At 34.3% G+C, this 26,084-nt stretch overlaps 1 protein-coding gene across 1 annotated transcript in view; it reads left to right on the top strand.

The window, feature by feature from the left end:
- AGMO (alkylglycerol monooxygenase) overlaps window positions 1–26,084 on the top strand; it is a 381,378-nt gene that overhangs the window by 216,505 nt on the left and 138,789 nt on the right. Inside the window, exons 13-14 of the mRNA XM_036863969.1 lie at window positions 4,471–4,553; window positions 10,395–10,500. Coding sequence (XP_036719864.1) covers window positions 4,471–4,553; window positions 10,395–10,500 — 189 coding nt within the window. The remainder of the gene's footprint in view (window positions 1–4,470; window positions 4,554–10,394; window positions 10,501–26,084) is intronic.

Below are 26,084 nucleotides of genomic sequence, written 5' to 3'. Positions count from 1 at the left end.
CATAAAAATCTGCACAGCAATTCCTGCACTGAGAAACCTATAGAAATAAGAGCTACCAAACTGCTTGGGATTTGAAAGACAATTTTAAAGGAGGAAAATTAATTCCTTGCTTCATAAGCTTTTTTTTTTTAAATGGGAAGTATTTATTTATTTATTTATTTTATTTCTGGCTGTGTTGGGTCTTCGTTTCTGTGCGAGGGCTTTCTCTAGTTGTGGCAAGTGGGGGTCACTCTTCATCGCGGTGCACGGGCCTCTCACTATCGCGGCCTCTCGTTGCGGAGCACAGGCTTCAGACGCGCAGGCTCAGTAATTGTGGCTCACGGGCCCAGTTGCTCTGCGGCATGTGGGATATTCCCAGACCAGGGCTCGAACCCGTGTCCCCTGCATTGGCAGGCAGATTCTCAACCACTGCGCCACCAGGGAAGCCCCCATAAGCTTTTTATAGTTATGGACTTTCTCATTTTTTGTGATGAAGACATAATATATTCAAAGCCTAATTTAGAATAATTACATTTTAGCACTTTAGGACAGCAATATCTTACATGAAAGATATACTAGCAGTGAATGGTGTAAAATGGTAGTAAACCCAAAGAAAAATGAAATTGTAGTGTTATAAAAAATTAACAAGCTTCATGTCATTTCACATCTTGTTTAAAACACAGGAGGCTAAGTATTTACAGTGGTCAAAGTCTATAAAGTCTATTCTATTTTTCCCTCCTTTTTGCTCTAGTGTAGCTGGCCTGTGGTCCTACCAGCGGGATTAAAGTAGTGTGATTTCTAGGCAGGGATTTTGTCTTTCTTGCTCACTCTCTTAAACTCCTATTTACCACAGTTCCTAGCAAATGCTCAATACATATTCATGGAATGAATGTGTAGAAATCAGAGAAGATCAACTGATTAGCCTATCAAAGGATACAATATGGAAAAAAGAGTTTCATAGGAAAATGGACTCTGTAAAGGAAGCATGTGTTCAATACTGGATTTCTTCTTCTGGTAATCTTAGTTTCCTTTAAACTCAAACAGTTTTAGGACAGTTTTGTTCTTTAAGAAATTAAACATAGAAATATTAAAGTATTTAATGTTTTAAATATTTAACACAAGCATTTAGTATATAATATTAAATTATTAAATAATTATAATTTTAATTTTAAGGACTAAAATATTGCTATTAAATTAAATATTAATGTTGTAATATTAAATTATTTATTAAGCCAATTAGAATTATATGAAAGGTATGAATAATAAAAACAAATGTAAAATAATTCAATCATTCGGTCAGTCATTCAAAAACCATATTAGCTACTGACTATGTGCTAGGCAGTGTTCTAGGCACTTGGGATATAATAGTGAATAAAAAGATAAAACCTCTCTTAGGGAGTGAGAGAAGACAGACAACAAACAGCTAGAGAATGAACAAACAAACAAATGTATAAGTGTATGGGCGTGATAAGTTGTAAGGAGGAAAATACAACAGAATAAGGTTATAGAGCATTGTGGAGAAGTACTATTTTATACAGGATGAACAAGGACATGCAGTAGTTACCTGAATGAAATGAAGGAATAAACCATAAGGATCACTGTGGGAAGTCATTTCAAGCCTAAGAGACAGTAGATGAAACAGATTTGAGTGGGAAGGATGTTTGTCATATTCAAGGAAGAGCAAAATTTCTGATGTAGCATAAGAATGAAAGACAGAAATGATTCAGGAATTATATGATAATAGGGGATATGTTGTGTAGAGGCCAGAGTGAGGACTCTGAGCTTTATTCTTACTGAGATTTCAAGCTCCTGGGGGATTTAGAACATAAGAATGATATAATATGACTTAGTTTTAAAGAGATAGCTCTGGCTACATAGCAGGGGAGGGAAGCCAGGTTAGGTGGACACACAATTTAGAATCAGAGAGACCAGTTAGGAGGGTATTTTAATATAGTAGAGATAATGTTGGGGGTGAAACATGGTATTTTTTCTGTGTGCTGTTTGTAGCAAATATCTTTATTCTGGATGTATTTCAAATATAGTGCTGATGTATTAGAAGTAGATAGAGAAAGAGTCAAGGATGAGTTACGGGTTTTTGGCTTGAGCAGATGAAAAACTGTGGGTGCCATCCCTAAAACGAAGAGAAGTGGGGAGCGTGTGGTGTGGAGAAGGAAATCAAATACAGGGTTTTAGGCAGGCTAAGTTTCAGATGTGTCATAGCCAAGTAGAAGCTTCACTAGGCAGCCAGATAGCTGTATTAAGTTGGTTTTCACTCAGACACCATTAGCCAGGAAGCAATTTGTGGAGAGAGTTCTTTATTCTTTTTTGGTCCAGGGATCATAAATTCCCTAAGCAAAACAAAAAATATATTTTGTCCTGTCTCTGAATTTCCTGATATTTGAAAGAGCTAATAAACCTTTTACTTGTGCTTCCTTAACTTATTGTAATTAATTAAGATTAGCCTAAGAGCCATTTAGAAAATTAGTATAGGCTGACTATAATAACAATGATAATCATCATATCACTAACTGACTTCTTACTTTATGCCAAGCACTCTTCTAAGTACTTTATTATAGTCTTTGCCAAACTCATATTTTATTTCAGATGTACTGAACACATAAGAGAGACTTAGAAATGCTGAACAATTTGACTGGTTACATGGCTAATAGGTTCAAATAATTTCAAATGCTGCATTCTTATAGAGTATTTGAAATCATGCTATAGGTTTGGGGCACAAATCATTTCTCCCTTCCTTATGAATTTTTCCCTAAAAGATCAAAAAGAAGCAATAATGGTGTAAGAAGCATTTTTCTTTAGAGACAAAATAGTTCCCCTAAGCAAACATTAATCTACTCAAGCACACCTAGTTACTTCTACCACCAAGAAAATATTTTTCTGGTGTGTTTTTTGTTTTGTTTTGTTTTTTGTTTTTGTTTTTCTGCTTTACTGTCCCAAAGCAGCCACCGTGGAATTCCACATACCCAAATAGTACTCTCCTGCTCTCCACTCAAACGTTCTGGAGTTCACTGAACTCCCCATCCTATATCTGATATCCAGCACTGTCTCCATATTCCTAAACATTCTGACACTTTTTATTCGGTTTTTTGCCCACTCAAAAATACTCTTCTACTAAACTATTGCCCCGGAGGGTTAAAGCCCCTTGGCAATTCTGGGTGCCATTGTAGGCATTTAGAAAGTAACTAGGGATGTGTTAAAAGTTGGCCATGAGAGACAGCGCTGATTTAGAAGATGATATGGAACTGAGATATTGGATGTGAGCAGCAATTGCAATTGGTAACTTTTGTTTGTAACTTTGGACAGATGCTACTTAGTTGTAGGTATGTATATTAGTTAATAATGACTTGAAATTACCTCTAGTTATTTCAGGAAAAAGAAAAAAGAGAGCGTTTAATCACTATTTTAGCCAACATAAAACAACCTTTGGTGTTCTCATAAAGGTGAAACATAAATACCATGAGTGATAAGGGAAATCGTCCATTAGCTGTGCATCCAACTCCTTGCTTTTAGTGATCCACTCTCAATCTAAAGTGGTAACCATCTGGCCCTAACATGAGCTATGTAACTTCAGTATAGATCTCTGCTTCTGCCTCCTTTAAGTTTGTTGCTCATATGTGTTCTACCATTGTCACACATAAGGGTCAGGTAGGTCTGTTTTGAATTTCAGAGGCATCATTTACTTCTGTGTGATGATGGAAAAGTTACTTCATCTTTTGATTCCAGCTTTGTTTTTTCATATATGAAGCATATATGATGATACCTACTCTGCAAGTTTGTTGGGAATATGAAAAGAATTAGCATGTGTGAAACACATAGCATGGAAGCTATAAAATAGTAGATGCTCAATAAACATCATTATTAAATTTTTACATGTAAACAAAATGCATAATTAATTTATAATTATAACAGAGAAATATGTGGTTTTTGTTACTAATTCAAAAAAGGACCCTTGACATGTACAGAGGAACATACAGATTTCATCAAATAAGAATGTGAGTGGATGTGTGTAATTTCTTTCATGTATGTGTTTGCACTCATAAACACATTCTCCTTTAAATATTTTCTTTATTAAAGACACTTTTGGGTTTGAAACCACGAAGAATTGGTGATATTAAAAATAACCATTGAAATGTGGTACTTATTCATAAAAATGTAAGTGATTTCTCCATATGTGGAGGCGTGTTTCAAAGAATTACAAAAGCCAAAACTTTAAAGGAGAATTATTAGAAAGAACACTTTAAGCAAAATATCATTAGAATTGTCTAATTCATTCTCCAAGTGTCCAACAAGATAACTAAACGACATTAGGAAAACCAAAATGTTCTCTGCATATTCAGCCTTCTTGGAAAATGTCAGTAACAAATGGTATAACATAAAATAAAACTGAGTCTGTTATTCTTGTCAGCTTTAAATTCTGATGCTCCTTTGGATGACTCACCTAAAGATCCATTGGTCTCTGTGATTGTTTGACAGGCACTATCACAGGTCACTCTCCTTCTGAGGGCTTGCTTCATTATCCTGACCTTGACCTCCATTGGATTTCTTCTGGATCAAAGGTAAGAAGTGAAATTCTTCTATTTTTGTAACTTTATAATGTGGTTTTAAAAATATATGTGAAAGGGGCTTCCCTGGTGGCGCAGTGGTTGAGAATCTGCCTGCCAATGCAGGGGACACGGGTTCGAGCCCTGGTCTGGGAAGATCCCACATGCCACGGAGCAACTGGGCCCGTGAGCCACAATTACTGAGCCTGCGCGTCTGGAGCCTGTGCTCCGCAACAAGAGAGGCCGCGATGGTGAGAGGCCCGCGCACCGCGATGAAGAGTGGTCCCCACTTGCCGCAACTAGAGAAAGCCCTCGCACAGAAACGAAGACTCAACACAGTCATAAATAAATAAATAAATAAATAAATAAAAGAACGTGAATTTCTAAAAAAAAAAAAAAATATATATATATGTGAAAGTTTGAAATTCAGCAAACATTTGTTATTAAAAAAATAAAGTTGAAACTACAAATTCACACCTTCATTTTAAATGAGACAGAGTAGTGGTTTGTCTGTTTTTAAATCAAAGGTCCATTTTAAATCTAAGCCCTTTAAATGAAACTTAGGTTTTTCAAGTATATTAAGAAAACTTATAAAATATAATGATTAAGTCAGCAAAACATAGAGTATAACTCTGAGTAGTTAATAAAATCTAAAAATTATTTATTTTTCCTTTGCTATTGAACAGTTCATAATATACACCTAAGTGTATGTATAGTTGTCTCTCGGTATCGGCAAGAGATTGGTTCCAGGACCTAGCCCCGCCCACCCCCATACCAAAATCTGCAGATGCTCAAGTCCCTTATGTAAAATGGCATAGTATTTGCACAGAACCTATGCACATGCTCCCGTAAATTTAAATCATCTATCTAGATTATTTATAATACCTAATGCAATGTACGTGCTATGTAAATAGTTGTAAATACAATATAAATGCTATGTAAATAGTTGCTGGCAGTGGGAAATTCAAGTTTTACTTTTTGGAACTTCCTGGAATTCTTTAAAAATATTTTTTCATCTGCAGCTGGTTGAATCTGAGTTGCAGAACCCATGAATATGGAGGGCCAACTGCATATTTAAAGTTTATGGCCTTTACCCTCACACAGCATAGTATTTAATGATTCCAGTTTAAAATACTACTCTGGCCAGAAAATACATTCACTTGAACAATTTTAAATTGCTTTTATGGCTGAAGGTATATAGCAAAATACCCACTTGTTATTGCTTAGTATTTATCAATCATTAAAATTAATACTAATACCAATACTTATGTACTTAATATGTGCCACAGAATGCTTAATTATTTCTTGCAACACTTTAAGATAAGAATTACTATAAACTCCATTTGACAGGTTATGAAAGTCAGACAGAAGAACAGTAAGAGATAGAACAGAACACAAACCCAAGCAATATGACTCCAGAATTCACATATTATAGAATTTACATATAACTGTGAAAAATGGCAAAAAAGCTCAGTCATTCTTGAAATCTTATCATCGTTGTAGTGTAATTGTTTTTCAAGTAGGTAACCAATAGCCAGATTACTTTCAGGAAATTTTAAATGTAAAAGTCCAGTAAACATGCATTTAATCTATATTGAATATCATGTCACTTTCCTAAGAAATGCTTAATAGCTGCTCTGGAATATCAGTAGATTCTGAAGTTTCATCAAGATCCAGGTCCAAATGGTTAATGGAACTGTGTACAATATGCCTTCGCTATAAACATTTGGTAGAGTGATGCGGCTGGCACACTTCACATAGCCATGTGTAAACGGTGTATAGAATTTTAAACGTATTTCCTTCTATAGTTTAAAAATTGTGTTTATTTTATCATTTAACTTGTTTGGCTTTCCATCCATCCCTACTTTTCTATACTAGAAATAAAATACATACTAAACCATAAGAAGAGAAAATGAAAAACTGAGTCACAAGATAATCTGAAATAATTACCCAGATCCAAAGAATCAGGATCACATTTTAAAGATCACAATTCTGTTGGTTCCATATACGTAGTAAAATTATCAGTCAGCCAATAACAATAGCATAGTTTTATGTTTTTAATGAAGATTTTGTTGTTTCCATGGATACAAATAAATAGGCCAAATAAGCAAGCTATTGATTTTATCACAATATATCCTATGATACATTAAGTTATTCTTATTGTATATATTTATATAAAGTCTCCCCTGCCTCTGGCCTTATTGATATTTTTAAAGTGCTGAAAGAAAATTACTGCTAACCTGTAATTCTATATCCAGCAAAAAGTAGGTGAAGTAAAAACTATTTATACAAATTTCTATAGCAAGCTTCACATTTGATAGTGAAATGTTGAAAATTTTCCTTTGAAACTGAGAAGCAGTTAGATATACTCGTTATTTAACACTGGGCTGGAAACTGTCAGTGGAGAAAGGAAAGAGAAAGAAAGAAAAGCCATAAGGATTTGAAAGGAATTAATAAATTAATTAGAAAATTAATTTATGTTAATTAATCTAAAATCTAATTAGTGAATTAATTAGAAAATCTAAGGAATCTATAGGGAATTTATTCAAATTAATGGATGAATTTCAGAAAAGTTTTAAAGAAATTATCATCAACGATATTTTTATGTACTAGGAAATGTAAAACTTTATGCAATAGCATCAAATATATCAAATACCAAGAAAAACCAATCCTAAAAAAATGAGTGCAAAATCTCTAAACTACACTGTAGAACTACTGAAATACTGTGAAAAATAAAGAATTTTTAAAATTGGAGAGATAACTATATTCATAAATTAGAATCCTCAATATTGTAAAGATTACAATTTCAGCAATTGATTTACATATTCAGTGCGATTTGAATTAAAATTATAAAAGGTCTCTTCTTTGTGGAATTTGACAAAGAAGGCTCTTTCTAAAATACATGTATATGAAAATGCAAAGGCCCAATAATAGCCAGCACAATCTTGAGATTTTTTTACAATGGCAGGAGTTGAGCTACTGGCTATCAAGATTTATTATAAAGCTACAGTAATTAGACATGTTTTATTGGCACAAAGATTAGAACAGAGAACCTAGAAACAGATCTATGCATATATATGGACTTGATTTGTGACAAAGGTGTCCCTGCAGAGCTACGGGAAAATGCTATCTTTTCAATAAATGGTCTTAGAAAAACTGGATTTCCACATAGGAATAAGAAAAATAAACTTGACAAATATTTCACACCATAAAAAATTAATTCTGGGGTCAGGGGATTGCAGATTTAAAAGTGAGAGGAAAGCCAGTACAGATTCTAGCAGATAGTATAGTAACATATCTCTATAACCTTGGAGTAGGTAAAAATATTAAATGGTCCACAGAAATCCCTAATCACATAGATAAAATTGATGAATTAGTTTAGAATAATATTACGGAAGTCAGTTCTTCAAAAATTAACCCTTATTAAGACAGTACAAAAGTAAAATTTTCAGGTAGGAGGTGGTATTTGCCAATTTTTATAAGCAACAAAGACCTTGTATCACAAATGGCTAAAATCAAAAGAATTGACAATACCACCTGTTGGAATGCTCACACCCTAAAGGAGGCAGTTTATATTGTGATACCTAATTTGAAAAACTGTTTGAGAATTTTACTAAATTTGAATATGTGTGTGTGTGTGTGTGTATAAATATATATATATATATATATATATATATATATACACACACACACACACACATACCCTATAACCCAGCCATTCAATTCCAGATATATACTAACAATGCACCCAAAAATCATGTGAAAGAATGTTCAGAAAGCATTGTTCCTAATAAACAAATGTGGCCAACAATCCAAATGTCCTTCACAAGGTGAATGGATGCATGAATATTCGTCTGTTCACACAATGGAATAATGCACGAGTGAAGAATGAGCTACTGCTGCATGCAGAATCGTAGATGTATCTCACTAACAACACTGATTGAAAGATGCTAAATACAAAAAGGTGCACACAATATAATTTCATTTTCAAAAAGTAAAAAAAAAGATAAGAGTAAAGAACAGTTTTTAGAAATTTATGCTAAAGCAATAAACATATAAGTAAAAGAGAGCAAGAAATGGTATGGTTACCATAAATGATAAACTAACAGGTTGTGATTCTTTTTGCAACAGAGGGAGGTTGGAAGTATTGAGGAGGTGAGATGTCTTTGGGGGGGCTACTATTGAGTGGTGGTTATATGGTTGTTTATTTGTTGAAAATCATTGAGCTGCGTATTTCTGTTTTGTGTACTTCTCCCTATGTATGTTTCATTTCACAATATAAAGTTAAACAGTAAACGATAGAACAGAATTAATAAAAATAAATGTGTTTTAAATTAGAAATTTTATTTTCTGTTTTATCACTGAAAATTACCCAAATATCAATTTAAAAAATAATAGTTTACAGTAATGAAATAAGCTGATTTTACAAGGGAAAAAATTTCTTAATTTTTTTTCACATACACAAAAATCACATTACTTGGATGCAAATGAATCACGAACTGTCACCCTGTTTTAACTGAGTTTAAATTATTTGGTAGAAATGTGTTGTCTTTTTTTGCACAAAAATGTTATATTCAATTTTATGGAAACAACATGTCATCATTTTTTTTTTTAATTTTATTAAATTATTTATTTATTTTGGACTGCGTTGGGTCTTCATTGCTGCGCGCAGGCTTTTCTCTAGTTGTGGTGAGTGGGTGCCACTCTTTGGTGTGGTGAGCAGGCTTCTCATTGTGGTGGCTTCTCTTTTGTTGCGGAGCACGGGCTCTGGGTGCGTGGGCTTCAGCAGTTGTGGCACGTGGGCTCAGTAGTTGTGGCTCGTGGGCTTTAGAGCGCAGGCTCAGCAGTTGTGGCACACCGGCTTAGTTGCTCCGTGGCATGTGGGATCTTCCTGGACCAGGGCTCAAACCCGTGTCCCCTGCATTGGCAGGTGGATTCTTAACAGCTGCGCCACCAGGGAAGTGCACAACATGTCATAATTGTTGGCAGAAGAATTTTTTAAGCTTAATAAATGCACTATTTTAGATTTTTTAATACTTTTTTCTTTACCTCTATATTCTAAATTAACTAAATAAAATATAGCTTAGTATAATGACATTAATTCAATAATATTTTATTAGAAAATTCATCTTTCATAAAAATACCATTTTTTTTATGAAAATACTTAATTATACAATAAATGTTGGTTGACTATCATATGAAGTCTATTTTAATCGGATAAAGTAGTTGTTCATTCCTATTATTGTAAGGCAATTTATAAATGCCTATCTGTGTGACCCTCAACTCTATTTTAAATACATATACCTATTTTATATGTTAGAGTTTGAATTTCAAGAATACTATATATAATGAAAATATTCAACAAAATAATTAATAAAGATATATGCTGCCTATCATGTTAGACTTAACTACACATTGTCATGTTCCCAATATTTCATAATTTGAGCGTTCATTATTTTAGAGTACTGTCGTTAACTATGTCAGTCCTCCTAAGAAGTCATTTATTAAATGAATGAAGTTTGAAGGTATTGGGTGAGTGAGGGGAGTCTAGTCTTGAAACCCTAGAAATTTAGTTGTCTAATATTTTATTTATTAGTTGAAAATGTTTCACCCTAATTCAGCAATTCTCAAACTAAGCAATACATTGATAAAGAATAGATTTTCTTTAAAAAGGTGCATTTTGTGTCTTAGTTTAATGCCCGTTTTCAAGCAGCTTCAGAGGCACATGCTCCTCAAATATATTAAAATACTATGTGTTTCTTGAAAATTAATATAAATGTATATCACTGTATTAATTATACCAGGTAATAAAGAGCATATTTAAAGCTAATGCATGTAAATGACATTTTATTTCAGACCTAAGGCAGCTGTTCTGGAAACTTTACGTTGCTTGGTGTTCCTAATGCTGTGTAGATTGGGTCATCTGAAGCCTTTCATCCCTTCTTTGTCATTTGCTTTTGAGGTAAGATATTTGCTTTAGGTAGCTACAGCAGGATTAAACATCTGTTGCATATTTAATTCATTCATTCAACAATGTTTTTGTCTATTTATTTTGTGAGTAGTATTTGTGGGAAATTTTTACCCTTTCACTTACTTGCCAGTACTTATTTGTTGTGTCACCTTGAGCTGGTTAATATTGTTGAGTCTCAGTTTTTTGGTCTCTAAATTTGGATCGATACTATTAACCTTCATAAAGTGGTTGGACAAATTGCATTGCATGATGTTTATAAAGAAAGTAGGCCATGTAGTTGTTTCTCAACAAGTGGTAGAAGTGACTTTACAAAAAGTTCTTGGCAGAGACTCTGCCATTTGAGATTTTTCTTTTTAGGCTGTTAAAGTGAAAATTGTGACTAGGATGTTTTGTTAATTACTTGCGGGAGTTAATAATTCTATAGAAATAAAATGATTATAATTGAGATTTTTTCTACAACTGAAAAATATGTTTAATTTGACCTGTTAGGATTAAAAGTTATCTTCCAAGAACACTGAACTTTTGGATTCACATTTATGATTTTGAATCTTAGATAAAGATTAAAAAACATAATTCTCATCACTAATGTTTTCATGGATATGGTTTTATTCTTTTAAATCAAGGGTTATATTGTTTAACTTTGGTGCTGAGCAACCTGCCAACATCCTCGGAATGTGCATTGTGTAACCTTATTTAAGCATGAAACATAAATGCTAACATTCTCTCCAGTGTTAACTGGAGAGAAAACTGAAGGAGATACTTTCATAATTGAGTAATAATTATAAGTTGGGACAGACTCTTTGGAAGACAATTCACTGATATTTATCAAATTACAAATACTCATACCCTTTGACCCAGGATTCCACTCCAAGGAATTTGTGCTACACAAATGATACGCTCACGCATGTGCAAATTAATGTATATGCAAAATTAGTCATTTGTAATGGAATGACTGAAAACAACCTAATAGCCATTAATAGGGAACTGCTTAAATTTTGTGGTTCACTCATAAAGTAGAATATGCATTTACCAATGGAAAGATCAAAGTTTTTAATACCAGTATGGAGCATTTATAAAAAATACATATATATTTGAGCTTGCTGCATCATGTGTGTATATATTAAACAGAGAGATGGAGAGGGGAAAAGAGAAAGAAAGAATAAAACATGAAACAGGAGAATCTGTGAAGTATGCTACCATACAAGGCATATAAGTATAAAAATGAAGAAGAGGAGTTATATGCATATAAATGTACAAATGTTTTTACATGCATGTAAATGTATCAAGAAATATAAACAAGATCCTTACACGTGGTTGCCTGTGGGAAAGTGAATTGTGTGACTAGAAGAAAGGAATAGGGGGAAGATTCTTCATTAAGTTAATATTTTTTGGTACCTTAAAATTTCTGAACCATGTAAATATATTTCCAATTTTTAAAAAATCTAAATTAAAAAAATGAAGTATTAAATCTTAGTACCAGGATCTTGGATATCATCTAATCTAACATATATATTTAAATAGGCATTAAATAAAGTTAATATGTCTACGTATATTTTGTTTCTTGAGGTTACAACCTAAAATCAAAATAAAGAAGCATAAATTGTACATGTTTAATGAAGTTTAGAAATATAAATTAAAAAAAACCCTTAAAAATAAAAAAAAATTTAGCATTTTCACATGCTAAAGGCATGTGAGGGAAGGCCTTCTAATTGGAGGCATGAAGGAGAGTAATTCCATTTAATGAACCTACTCTTGGGTATATTGTGGTAGTTTATCTTAAATGCTCCAGAACAAAGAGAGAATGTAGGTTCTTTAAGTTGTCTGTGTTGCAAACGTGAAAATGTATAGTTACAAAAAACACTGGGGTTTTTGATGGTGGGATAGTGAAGGGCAGTGTAGTGTGTCCAGCTTTTGAGGGTGATGAACTCTAGGGGTGAAACGCTATCTGTTTACTTAAATTAGTCAGTAGGTGAAAGTGAATGTTAGGACTTGAGCTTTGAAGCCATATTGTCTGAATTTGATTCCTGGCTCAGGAACTTACTTTCTGTGTGTCCTTGGGCAGTTATTTGATCGCTTAAATATTCTTGGCCTTAACTTCCTCATCTGTAAAGGGATAAACTAATAATGTCTATCAAATAGGGTTTTGAGAATTAAGTGAGATAATCTATGTAAGAGATTTAGTACAGTGCTTAACACATAGTACATGCTTAATAAATGTTAGGTGCTATTATTATTACTTTATATGAACTTAAGGATCCCTTGAAATAATTTTTTGGCTGGCCGCGAGATCCAAAAGTCAAGTTTGGGAACTACTGACATAGGGGTTGGGAAGGAGCAGCAATGTTGAACGTAATGTTATGGTAATGAATTCTTAGCCTGACACTCACTTTTTTGGACATTGGACTCTGCCTCAGGTCGTTCACCTGTAAAATAGGTTTCACGAGAGCTAATATGCATGGAGCTCATACTATGTTCTAAAAGACTTACCTGCATTATTCCGTTTAGTCTTCGTATCAAACTCATGATGTGGTTACTATTTTCATAATGGAAAACTGAGTAACAGGTTGAATCACTTGTTTGAATTCACATAGGTAATACGCAAACAAGTCAGGATACAGCAAAGGCAGTCTGACAGCATAGCTCTTGATCACTAAGCAATGTTTTCTTCCATGTGTTGATAGCAGTACTCACCTACCTCAAGGGGTTTAGATGAAATTTCAGATGCAATGTAATAAAAGTACCTTGAAAAATGTGGAGAGCTAAAAGGTCTTATCCATTTAGCTGCAAAGTGTTCTGAAAAGACTAAGAGTTTGAATAAGTTACCTCTGAATTATCTTTGGTTTATGATTCAAGGAAGGGAGGACCATGGCCAAATCTTTCAAGCTGCTTACCTATTCTTTCCAGAAAGGCACACACATGGCCAGTTCTTCAAGAGCAGATATTGCCTGTGATTTGCCACTAAAACATTTCCTTAAAGTGGTATAATAATGATATCTACTCCATATGGCTTGGTGGAAAAATTAAACGACACAAAGGAAGAACATAGGAAGCACTTGATACATTTAAATTATCATTATTCATATTACTATTATTACTGCTATTATTGTTGTTATAAAAAGTATTTGTACTACTATTATCATTATTAAAATATTATTGTTATTAACCACTGAATTTCTGAGGTTAAATCTGAATAAGTCTTCTCTGACCAGAGGTCAACAACTATATGGTAAAGACTGGGCAAGTATTTTATTATCAACATTTTTACCTGTGAAATAGGCTTTTTTCCACTTCTTTTTAAAGTTCAAAAATTTAAAAATTAAAACCAGTTGCCAAATCTTGTTTCCTAATTGTGAATTTCAAATTTGTGTTTTCCTAACCTTTTTATTTCTTAGAACTTTATGTAAATCTTTGCCATTTATCAGAGTTTTACTAAAACTGTTCTTTGCACCCCACAAGTTGTACAGAAACCTAATGAATGGCCTCAGTGACTCCATTCAATATGAATTAGGACTGACTGACTAGGAGTGATTATCCTACAAGGATACAATGTTCTCATCATTTTTCTTTGAAGCTATCATTAGAATCAGAGACATTGAAGCAATTAATCCTCTTTCTTTTATAAATCAATGTTGTATGTATTGCCAACATCAGCTTGTAGCCCTATGACTCTTCTCTATTTATCTCGAAGGCTGGTTGGAGGTTGTCTGTTATATTGCTTTATTATGCAAGCCAAATTCCATAGGTGTGCATGACAGTCCTACGTTATGCATGTAGGACAACGTTAAACAGTCCTACGTTAAACAAGCATACTGCTGACCACACCTATTCAGCTAAAAACACATACACACAAGCACACACAGACTGGGAAATTGACCTTACATTATTTTTCACTTAGATTATAAAAGAGCTCTTAGGTAGTTACAATTCTGAGTCAGAAATACAAGGTATAATTTGAATCTGATCCTGTGACTTCCATGTGGAAGTTTTATTCCCTTTAGCTTGGATCCACAAGAACATTAAGTAAAGGTGTGGTGCTCTTGCTATTTATAAATAAAATTTACTGGTATACAAGTGCATAGTTGTCTATCTAGTGCATGAAATGATTAGTCCATGCCCTTGTACATTTCTTCTTGGATAAATCAATCAATATCTTGACTGACTCACATACTTTTTAAAAACTTGCTGTTTTATGTATAAGAAATTTGACAGAAAAACAATCACCTCACTGTTTCATTCACTCATTTCTCACTCACATAAGCAACACATTTTTTTTTTCTGCTGGCTCAGGTGCAATTTGTTTTTTCTAAGATCACCTATGAATTTGTGATTGATTTAACTTGCATCAGTAATGTTAAACATGTCTAACCTGATAGACACTTAAAGAGAAGATAGCAAGGTCGAAGATGAATAAATATTTTTATAAGTATATAGGTATATAAGATAATGGGAAATACTTGTTTGCATATATTTTGATACTATGTATATTTTGTTTCACATAACTTTTTATTTAATTGAAGAGATAATTTAGGGTACTGGAAAAAAGCATTGGCTTTGAAGTCACACAAATCTAAGTGCCATCTCCAGCTCTGCCAACTGGTTGTATGGCCTTGAGGGATTATCTAAAATAACCACACCTTCATTCCCTCAACAAACAGGAGAATAAAAAACTTATGGAAGTTGTTTTTATATTCAAAAGAGTAAAGAGGATAGTCTGTAGAACCTACCATAATATCTGGCATGTAAGTAATAATTATATCCACTTATCTATACCGTATTCACACACACACTACATACACAAACTACATACACGTATTTAAAACAATGTTTTGAGAACTAGGGCATTAAAAGCAATAAAAGCAAAAACCTGAGAATAACTGCTTATTAGTTGATTCCAAAAGAACATGCAATGTCTATAAATTTAGACCTCAGAAAAACCCTAAATTCTTACAGTTTTTGCTTGAATCATTAAAATGGAAACACATCACTGTTAAATGGTGAACCAACTTATATTTGCTGAAGATGTGCACAAGAGGGGAGTAGAATTTGAACAAGCAGAGGGGAAGGTGGAGAGCACTTGACTGAAAGGAGATTACAGTGAAAGGTCTGGAAGCAGGGGTGGCCAGGGACTGTTTGAGTGATGAGATGAACCTAGTGACAACAGCCCAAAGAGTGGGTCCTAATAGGAGGTAAACACATGCTCACAGAAGACAGAACCAGCCTGCCTAATGCTCTAAGTGGCAAAAAGAAACGTTTATTCAACACTTACTGAACGCCTGATCCAGCAAAAACATAGCAAAAGCCTTCCCTTTGTGAGCTCTATTTTAATCGGTGTATTAATTTTTGATTGCTGTAAAAAATTACCATAAATTTGGTGGCTTAAAACAACACACATTTACTGTCTAACAGTTTCCATGGGTCAGGAAGTCAGACACAGTTTCATTCTATACTCTGCTCTCTGCTCGGGATCTCAAAAGGCTGCATTTCAGGTATCCGCTAGATTGTGTTCTCACCTGGAGGCTTATCTGTGGAAAAATCCACTTCCAAGCTCACTCAGGTTGTTGACAGAATTCATTTCCTTGCAGCTGTATGACTTAGGGCCCCACTTTCTGTGGCTTTTGACTGGAGGCTGCCCTGAGGTCCCAGAGGCCGCCCGCAGGTCCCTGCCACGTGGGCTTCCTCCGCATGGCCGTCTACTTCATCAAACCCCAAAGAGAAACGCTTCTTCAGGAAGGGCTCAGGGCCTCTTTGAAGGATTTTTACCTAATTCAGCCAGGCTCATCCAGGATACTCTACTTTTATCAAATGAAAAAGTAGATGTCCTCTTAGTGCCCTGACCACATTTTCTACTGCTTTCCTTCTTGCTTGCTCAATTCCAGGCATGTGCAGTGTTCTAGAAACATGTTCAGTATACCCTGCCTCAGTACCTTTGCTCTTGATTTTACCTTTGCCTGCTCTTTCCCAGGAATCCATATGACTTTTGCCCTCATATCAGGTCTTACCTGAAATGCCACCAGCCTTCCTTGGGTACCATGTTTGTTGTTGTTGTTATTTTCTAATTTTGCCTCGTCCACCCCTGATTTAATTTTCCCCTTAGTATTTATATGTGTATAAGTATTTGTCTGAATTATTGTCCGTACTCTCTCCAACTGTGGCAGACAGAACCTTGAGTGACCCCATAATCCCTGCCTCTGCTGCTTATGACCTGTCAGCCTATATAATCCCCTCCCCCAGAATGTGGGTGAGACTTGTGAATGCTTCTAGCCAATAGAGTATGGTAAAGACTTCAACATTTATTTATGGATTCAGTAAATGTTGAGTGAACACTGCCAGCACCTACTCCACAGCTATAATCACCCAAATGGGGGAGAGCAAGTTGTTGGAATTTTCACCTTACATAGAATGCTGAATTAACTATTGAATACTTCATATAACAAGGCATGCATATTCAGATGTCCCTTGTTATCCAAATGGTTGGTCAAAATGCGCGTATCAGGAAATGAAGGGAGGTTTAGCAGTTCTTAGCAGCATCATGTTGCATGGAGTCTTCCTTTCTTCTTCCTTCTTTTTAGTAAAATTCAACCTTCTTTGGTGTGTAAGTTATCTGTTCCCACAAAACAAACCAACCCCAAATTTAATGGCTGAAAATAGTGAAGATTTATAATTTCTCACGATTCTGTGCTGTTTCTACCGCTGTTTTAATGTAGGCTCACTCATCAGGCTGTATTCAGCTTAAGGGTCAGCTGGACTGAATGTACACAAGGGTCACATGAAGGGGTGTCCATTTTGGCTGTTGATGGGAACACCTTTATTTTCACTCCACAAGACCTCTCTCCAGTGGACCAGACCAGGTTTTTGTTTTTGTTTTTTTTAATTTTTATTTATTTATTTATTTTACTTATGGCTGTGTTGGGTCTTCGTTTCTGTGCGAGGGCTTTCTCTAGTTGTGGCAAGCGGGGGCCACTCTTCATCGCGGTGCGCGGGCCTCTCACTATCGCGGCCTCTCTTGTTGCGGAGCACAGGCTCCAGACGCGCAGGCTCAGTAGTTGTGGCGCACGGGCCTAGTTGCTCCGTGGCATGTGGGATCTTCCCAGGCCAGGGCTCGAACCCGTGTCCCCTGCATTGGCAGGCAGATTCTCAACCACTGCGCCACCAGGGAAGCCCCCAGACCAGGTTTTTAACCTGGTAATTTCAGGATCATGACAACTGAATCTGCCACACTTCTTGAAGCCTAGGCTCTGGAACTCAAAAAGTGTCATTTCTTCCATATTCCATTGGTCAGAGAACATCACCAGGCCAGCCATTGTTCAAGGAGTAGAAAGATAGACTCCATCTCTTGATTAGAGGAGCAGGCAATTATAAAAGGGTATGATGAATTTATGGCCATTATCCAATCTACCACACTTGGGTTTTATATTATTTAGGTTCATCTCACAATGATGATTAGTATATCACAGGATGTAGACATATTTGCCTGAAGCCATCTTAGTTGGTTCATTTCAACTGTACATCTGTCCTCATTATGAATGTGGAGAATAGGCTGCACCCAACTTTTTTTCATGAAATATATGCTAGTCTGCCATAAACATACTTATGGATTTATGTGGAAAAATAACACACGTGTGCAGGCACACACGCACGCGCGCACACACACACACACACACACACTGACTTATGATATTCAGTATAGAGCAGTTTTGACTAATCTATTTCAATATTATTCAAACCTCAAATATTTTTATCAACCGTACAAAGTTTGCATTTATGAAAAGTACCTATATGTTTTAAATAATACTTTCTTCATATCAACTCATAATTTTTCCATTATATAGTATTTATTATACATTAAATTATATAAAATAGTTTTTAAAAGACAAAATGAAAACCACCCACCTTAAAAATAAATATTACAATACCAATGAAGTATTGTTAACACTATGATGTGCTACCTGGGTGATCCTGGTCTATATCACACTCCCACAGATACTACCATTGTTTTGTACTTTGTGTTTATCATTGCCATGCTTTTTCTAAACAAATTCTAATTTTTTCATATATTCTTAAATTTATCACTAAGCAATATTTGATTTATTTTAAAACTTTGAATAAAACAAAATATCATATATGTATAGTTTCCTGCAATTTCCTTTAATTTACTGAATGTTTTGTTTCTAAAATACAGCCTTTTTATTGCATGTATTTGTAGTTTATGTACATTGTATGACTATATCCAATATCCATTCTCTAATGTTTGTTTCTAGCTTTTACTTTTACAATGCTGCAATGAAAATTCGTGCACAGATCTTGTAGTGCACATAGCATATATGTAGTTTCTCTGGGGTTATACAACTAGATGTGGAATTGTTGGATTGTAGGAAATGTGGCCCGATTACATTCCTAAGAGAATGCTAATTTGTTTTCCAAAGTTATTGTAAAATTTACCATTAAAAGAGTATAAATTCCCTCCCCAAAGTCAGAATTGTCAGCTTTCTTAACTTTCGTTCATCTGGGGGATTAAATGATATCTCATTGTATTCCTAATTACCATCTTCTTGTTTATTACTGAAGATGATCATTATTTCATCTTCATTGGTTATTTATGTTTCTTTTCCAGTGATATGCGCTTGCATGTCATTTACCCATTTTTTCTATTTGGTTGTTATTTAGTTCTTCTGCTTTTTAGAAATTCTGTGTACGATACCATTCCTTCATCATTTATATTTGTTAAAAGTATCTTTCCCCAGCTTGTAGTTTGTCTCATTGCCCCTGGATTGAACTCAGATAGGTTTTATTTCCACAGAGTAATGCACTATAATAGTATACTACCTCCACACATAAACATGATACTACCATTCATTATTACTAATTCTGATAAACATATACTTTTTCTTATATACATAGTGCTAAATATATCCAGCTACAGTTTTTCCTATAACTACCAGTGTAAGCCTATATGAATCTTGGACAGGGTTATGAATCTAGTCTACAATTATGCAAAAATAAAAAGCTAACATATAATATGAAGTTTAATTCCACAAGCCTGACTTCTTTAGCAAGATTTATTGGCTGTTTGAATTTTAAATACATAGATCAGAGTTTCCCCTATCCTTTTTTAGGAGAAAGTACTCAAAGTTAGTTCAAAATCTTTACATTATATCAAAACTGCTAAAATACTGAAATGCTCCTATGTCCATAATGCTATGTTACAGAGAATATATGAGTCTTCTATTAAACAACCCAAGTATTAGCCATTATTTTCTGTTCATTAGCTATTTATCCAATAGTGAATATAAGCCACTTCACCAGCCAGACCACAGTTCCAGAATGTAATCCCTTTTGTACTCTTTAAATTAAGAAATTTGAAAATAACCTGCATGTGACATATTAGAGTATATGTTTTATAGGACATAAGAGATTTTTATTTTTAGGAAAATATGCAACATTCACGGAATAGAATAAAATACACAAACATTGAGTTTATTAGCAAATTTCCTTTAGATTTTTTTGTGTGTTCATATAAGAAAGTTTTTCACTCTTCTGCCTTCACCTCTAATTCAATTTAAGTATCATTGCCACTTTCTTTTAAAATGTTTTTATTCTTTCACTCTCCCTTATATTCCTTGCATTTTTATTATCTAAAGATATAAAATTTTCAATGTATATCACATACAAACAGCAAATACTCTGTTCCAGGTCCTGTGCAGAGAGCTTTATGTGCATAAACTCATTGACAATGCACATGTATCTCTCATGTCCATTCATATACTGTTCTATAAGAGTGGATAGAACATAAGTTAATGCATTGAATGTGGAGCAGGATGAGTAGCAAGTGAAAATAAACTGATTGGGGTGATTTATATGTGGCTCCTTTTTAAAAACTCCTCTCCACTGCCTGTGTTTTTTCTAGAAATAATTACTTTTTCTTTCTATGAGCAACAAAATACTTGGTAACCAAAATAAAACAATATTAGAATATAGTACTGCTTATTTTGTTTTACGATAGCACAAAGAGACTACATTTGACACAGTGGATTGTAGATGATCACGTTAAAATTCCTGAAATTTACTGGCCCTAGTGTGAGATTTTTAAAATAAATTTTGAATCTACGCACAAGAAAATATTAGTCCCTGATCGTTTTCTATGTATCATCTTTTCCTATTAAAATGGTTAAAAATTAAGAGATATAAATATATCTTATATTTTTACCCACCTGTCCCTTCTCCCTTAGGCTTTTATTTGAAAAGTACTAGCCTGGGCATCTACAAAGTACGGTTGCTTTTGCAAATACTTTATCTTCAAGGAAATTTTCACCATCAAGCACTTTTCCCCACATTTTAATATCATATGAATTATGAGGAACACTAATTTTATATATTTCTGTTAACTTATACTCAAATCATCAAAGCATAGGTATTTTATGGAAATTTTTAGGTCAAAATATATTGAGTTTTTAAAAAATATTTTAAATGCCTTTCTTTTTGTTTAGTTTTTGTTTCCTTGCTTTTGCTTTTTGCTTGTTTCACTTTTCTTGTTTGAAAACAGGAAGTGATTACTTGCCCAGAGATTAACTAGAAGAGAAAACATGTTGAATTTATTTCGATATCACAAACTTTGGAATTTTGAGTGAGTTCTAAAATGGATACCATCTCTCTTAATTATATTGCTTAGATAAAAACAAAAATTTAGGAATGTTAGAAGTCTAGTGATCTGCATCGCCCCTTCCTGACCACTGAACCAGTTTCCATCCTGTTGACTCACATCACTCTACATTTTTCATGGCTGTCCTTTTACCTGACTTATTTGTGGGTATAATCTACCAATGTCAGCATAGTGAATTACGAGCAGCAGCTTAAGGTAAACATCATTTACTCATAAGAAATTATTTCCACATCACCTTGGTTTTCGACTTGGCATTTAAAAAAAAAGAACTCCTGTCCTTTTTTATAATCACCTGTTTTACATTTGAAATAACAAAGAGCCTCGAATTTTGCCTTCTCTAGTCTGAGTGTGCCACGCGCTGTGCTATGATTTATGACCTGAGCATCCAACACTCTCCATATACACTAACAAGATGGCCCACCGCGTTTGAAATATATCCCCCAAATGAAAGCAAACACAGCCTGGTGATATAAAGCCTTGTCTTCATGCAAGGAATTAAACATACACAAGTTCTAATTTTTAGTCTTTTCTTTTTGCATTGCCTTTAAGAATGGCTAAAATAAGTTAAGATCCATGGGTGGACAGGATTTCACACAGTAGATGAGGGCTCTAAGGGGAATCCTGACCCTGAGAAAAAGGTGCAGGGATACTTGGCGGAATGTCAGCATGGTTTCCACTAGTACATGACAGGGACTCATTATGGGCTTGCTGTTGCCTGTAAGCTGGTTTCACTACCATCAACTATGAGGCCAGAATGCCTGGTTCCAGATGCTCTCGCCAATTGACCGTAAAATTGCTATGCATTTCTGGCCAAACCCAAGATTTTAAAAGCTCCCCTTCCCCTCCCCTCAACACCCTAACCCCCAATTCCCCTAAAAAGCTGCTCATTATTGTTCCTTTGCCCCCTGATCTCAGCAAAAGAAATACTTCTGGAATCAATTAGAAATGTCTGCCCTTGATGAGGTTTGCACGTGAGTTTGGAGTTGTGAGGCTTTGATAGTGGCAGCCAACAGCTGCAGTTTCAGGTGGTAAAATCTAAGAAGGAATTTTCCAGGGTTTATTTACCATCATAAAAATTTTTAAAATAGGCAAGACACGTTAGGAGACCGTCTCATATGCCTTTGTAAGTGAAGTTAAATTTGGATTATATATTTATTTTATCTACAGTGAGCAAACTGGAGATCTCTGATTGGGGGAATCTTTCCATTGCTTTAATAGATTGTGTCAAATGCTTATAAATTCTGGATATGGGGATCTCCTTTCTGAAGGTTAATGGTAAAAGAACATCTGTTATTTCTTCTGTCATATTAATTGCTTGACAAGTAAAGATAGTCAAGGTTAAGGGAAATCAAAACCCATCTTCTGAAAATAATGTGAATTAATACTGTGTAATACATTTGCCTACTCTTTTTCTCTCTAGCTATATGTGTATATGTTATTTAATAAAAACTATAATAAGAATTTTTTCCTTTTTAACTATAGTTATTTGGTAAGCTTTTATTAATGCTTATTTGATAAGATGCTATAAGCTTCTTTTTATATTTTGTGTCCAATTAAAGCACATCAGCTATTGTAGCATGAAAATGACATGATTTTCCTAAAGCCAAATTAAAAGGCAAAGTAACACAGGTATTCAAATTATCACTGGGCACATGTCCTTTTCTTTCCTTAAGTACATGACATGCTTCCTGGAAGTCTGCTTTTGTTTCTCCTGCTGGCTAAAAAGCAGAGAAAATTTCAACGGTACTTTTTTAGCACTAAAATTTTCACTCATGCCTTCAAGAAATATTATCAAATTTTTTTCTCAGAGGATCACCATTAAAAACAGAATTTTAGTTCCCAGAACTACCTATTACTTCTGTAGTCAAATGAACTTTAAGCACCTGTTATTTCCTCTTAAAGTATTGCAATTTCTACTTATATAATAGTGGAGAGGTATGTAGAAGGAATTTTGTGTCTGTTTCTCTGGTAGTATCTTCATATTTAACGGCAACAGACATAAGTTTAAATTTGCATTTTTATGAGAACTCTTTCCACATGTGCAGACATCTGCCTACCAGTTAGTCTGGTTTCTAGATTGAAGTATATTAGTTAGTAAAACTAAATGAATAAATTACTGTATTATCGTGTACCTAATATATCATAAAATTTTATTATATTCATGGAATAACTTTAAGTAGGCTGAAAAACTCAGTTGCTTAAAATGCCTAATGTCACATGTATGCCACAATGTAATAAAGGTCAAAAAGACATATATTACCTAATAGTTTGCTGGGTAAAGTAGCATACCAACAACAACAAGAACCAAAAGAAACAAGACTGAACAACTTAATTACCATCTTTCAAAAATAATGCCTCATTTATCCTTCTCAAGGTCCTCCATATGCTCTGCATGTTATTGGTGAGCCAAACTTCCTTTTACTGAGTAAAACAAAAAAAGCTATATGCAGCCTTTAAGAACATTCTAAAAGTTACTTCCTTGTGATCAACTTGTTACAGAAAGGAAAAGCTGACTAATTTGTTCATTCCTTTTCTCTGAGATGAAACATCCCGTGTGTTTTCTAAATATGTTCAGATCTAAGAGCAAAATCTGTCTGTTTGGTATTAAGCCCATCGATAGTTGCAAACCCGCTAATAACCATTTGGACATGCAATCTCAGAGAAAAGGATCTAGCTGATGGAGAATTACCACCTGACACCCTTACTTGTGACTCTTAAGTTTGCTGTTTAAGTGGTATTATCTTCTCTTCACGCTTACATAATGGATCAGGGAATCAGCTGATACAGATTAAAAGCTAATATGGATTTTCAACACAGCTTATGCTGTGTTTTATATTATTCCTACCAAAATTCAATACTTGTAAGGAATTTGATCTAGTGTACAGCACAAGAGGATACTACCTCTTTTAAATTGTGTTTGTTTATGACAGTGTCTGATACTGGCTCAGCCTAGCTTTGTACAAGTGTTTAAAATACTGTGATGAGATGGAGAAAAAACTGGCATCAGGTTCCAGACACATGGATGTTATGAATTAACAACGTGAGGAAAGTCACTTAGTTCTCAGTTTCACCATCTGTAAAGTCAAGGGAATGAAGCTGATTTCTAAAGTTACTTCAATGTTTAAGGTTTCATACTGGCTATGTAATTTTTAAAAAACAGATTAAATAGATACTATTGGTTTACATTCATATGATTAATTCACTAAGAAGAGTGGGATTCTGAGGAATCTTTGGGAAATGAAGTATTGAGTCTATGAGATTTTTCAGTACCTGATGTGTGAGAACATAAAAGATAGGACTGGGACAATAATAATCCTAATCGTGCTTTGCGAGAATTTAATTGCACTTGCATATAATCACCACTTCACCCTTTTCAACCTATAGAGTCACTCCAAACAAATGAATAATCAAAATCGATTTTAAAAGTTTGCTTGCTATAAGTCCATTTTCCAGATAAGCTTTCTTACTGGTGATGATGGAGCTTAGAAGGGTTCCAGGCCAGTGGAAATGGAGTCAGGTCGTTGGAGTGGAGTCTGAAACAAATCTGTGACTGGGAGAACACTGGATATTGAAATACTAAACCCAGTATCTATGATATAAATTGAAAGCAAGTCTTTTAACAAGGCTCTCTGAGAATCCTTGTGCCAAAAACTGATAATAACTGTGCATAGAGAGTGTTATCAATATTCAGCAAGATTGTTATTGTCAATGTGCCTAGAGTAAAGGCAACCAGAGGAATATATTCCTTCCACTTTGTTCTCCTAAAGTGTCAATTATGAATCACTGAGGTGTCACTCACAGAAAGAAGCCTCAATGTGAGACACATGAGTGGTTTACAATAAGCATGTGAAAGTGTTTAATCAAAATACATTAGTCAGATAACTTAGAAAAAACTTTGTTTGCTCTTCCATTTTCTGTTAGTGATACTACGTGGAAATTGCAGTGCAAAAAAATATTTACCTCAGTTTGCTAAATATTCTTCAGATAATTGCTGAAGGCTATGGATAATTTTGTATTAGATTTCCGTTTATTTTAAAACCAACAACTAAAATGGTAGACTGATTTCAATGTGCAATGGTACTTTTAGCTCAGGCTTATTTCATTATTCCAGAGGAAAATCTTCCTATGAAAATCAGGGAGATTCTTTATTTATATTTATCCTCAGTAATAATGGCCCTGAAAAAGTAGGTTATCTGACTGTATGAATACACAAATGTTACAAAGTAGCAAATGGAAGAGACTGTAGCCAAAGCTATAGTAGATTAATACATACTTGAGAATACCTGTTCCCAATTAACCATAGAATGTATTCCAGGTCATTACAGGTGTAAATATGACACCACCAAAAGAAACTAACAAAGCTTCAATAACTGACTCTAAAGAAATGAAGATCTATGAACTGTCAGACAAAGAATTCAGAATAATCTTCTTAAGGAAGTTTAGTGAACTACAAGAACGCACAAACAGACAACTAAACAAAACTAGGAAAACAATGTATGAACAGAATGAGAAGTTTGACAAGGAAATAGAAACCATAAAAAAAAAAAAAGCAACAGAAAAACTAGAGTTGAAAAATACAAAACCTGAACTGAAGAATTCAATAGAGGTTTTCAAAAATAGACGTGACCACACAAAAGAAAGATTCATCTACCCAGAGGACAGGACATTTGAATTACCCAGTTAAAGGATCAAAAAAATAAAATAAAATAAAAGAGCAAAAGAAAAAGTGAAGAAAGCCTACTATGGGAATGGTAATTATGGGATGCAATGAAAATATATAATGTTTGCATTATGGGAATTCCAGAAGGAGAAGAGAAAGATAAAGGGATAGAATATTTAATCAACAGTGGCTGAAACATGGGGAGAGAAAGGGACATACAGATCCATGAGACCCAAAGGCTCCAAATAGGTTGAAACC

This window comes from Balaenoptera musculus, chromosome 9 (assembly GCF_009873245.2).
Source record: "Balaenoptera musculus isolate JJ_BM4_2016_0621 chromosome 9, mBalMus1.pri.v3, whole genome shotgun sequence".
In the NCBI taxonomy this organism is placed as follows: Eukaryota; Metazoa; Chordata; class Mammalia; order Artiodactyla; family Balaenopteridae; genus Balaenoptera; species Balaenoptera musculus.
The sequence above is the reverse complement of the archived record's forward strand: the minus strand, read 5'-3'. Positions and strand labels throughout refer to the sequence as shown.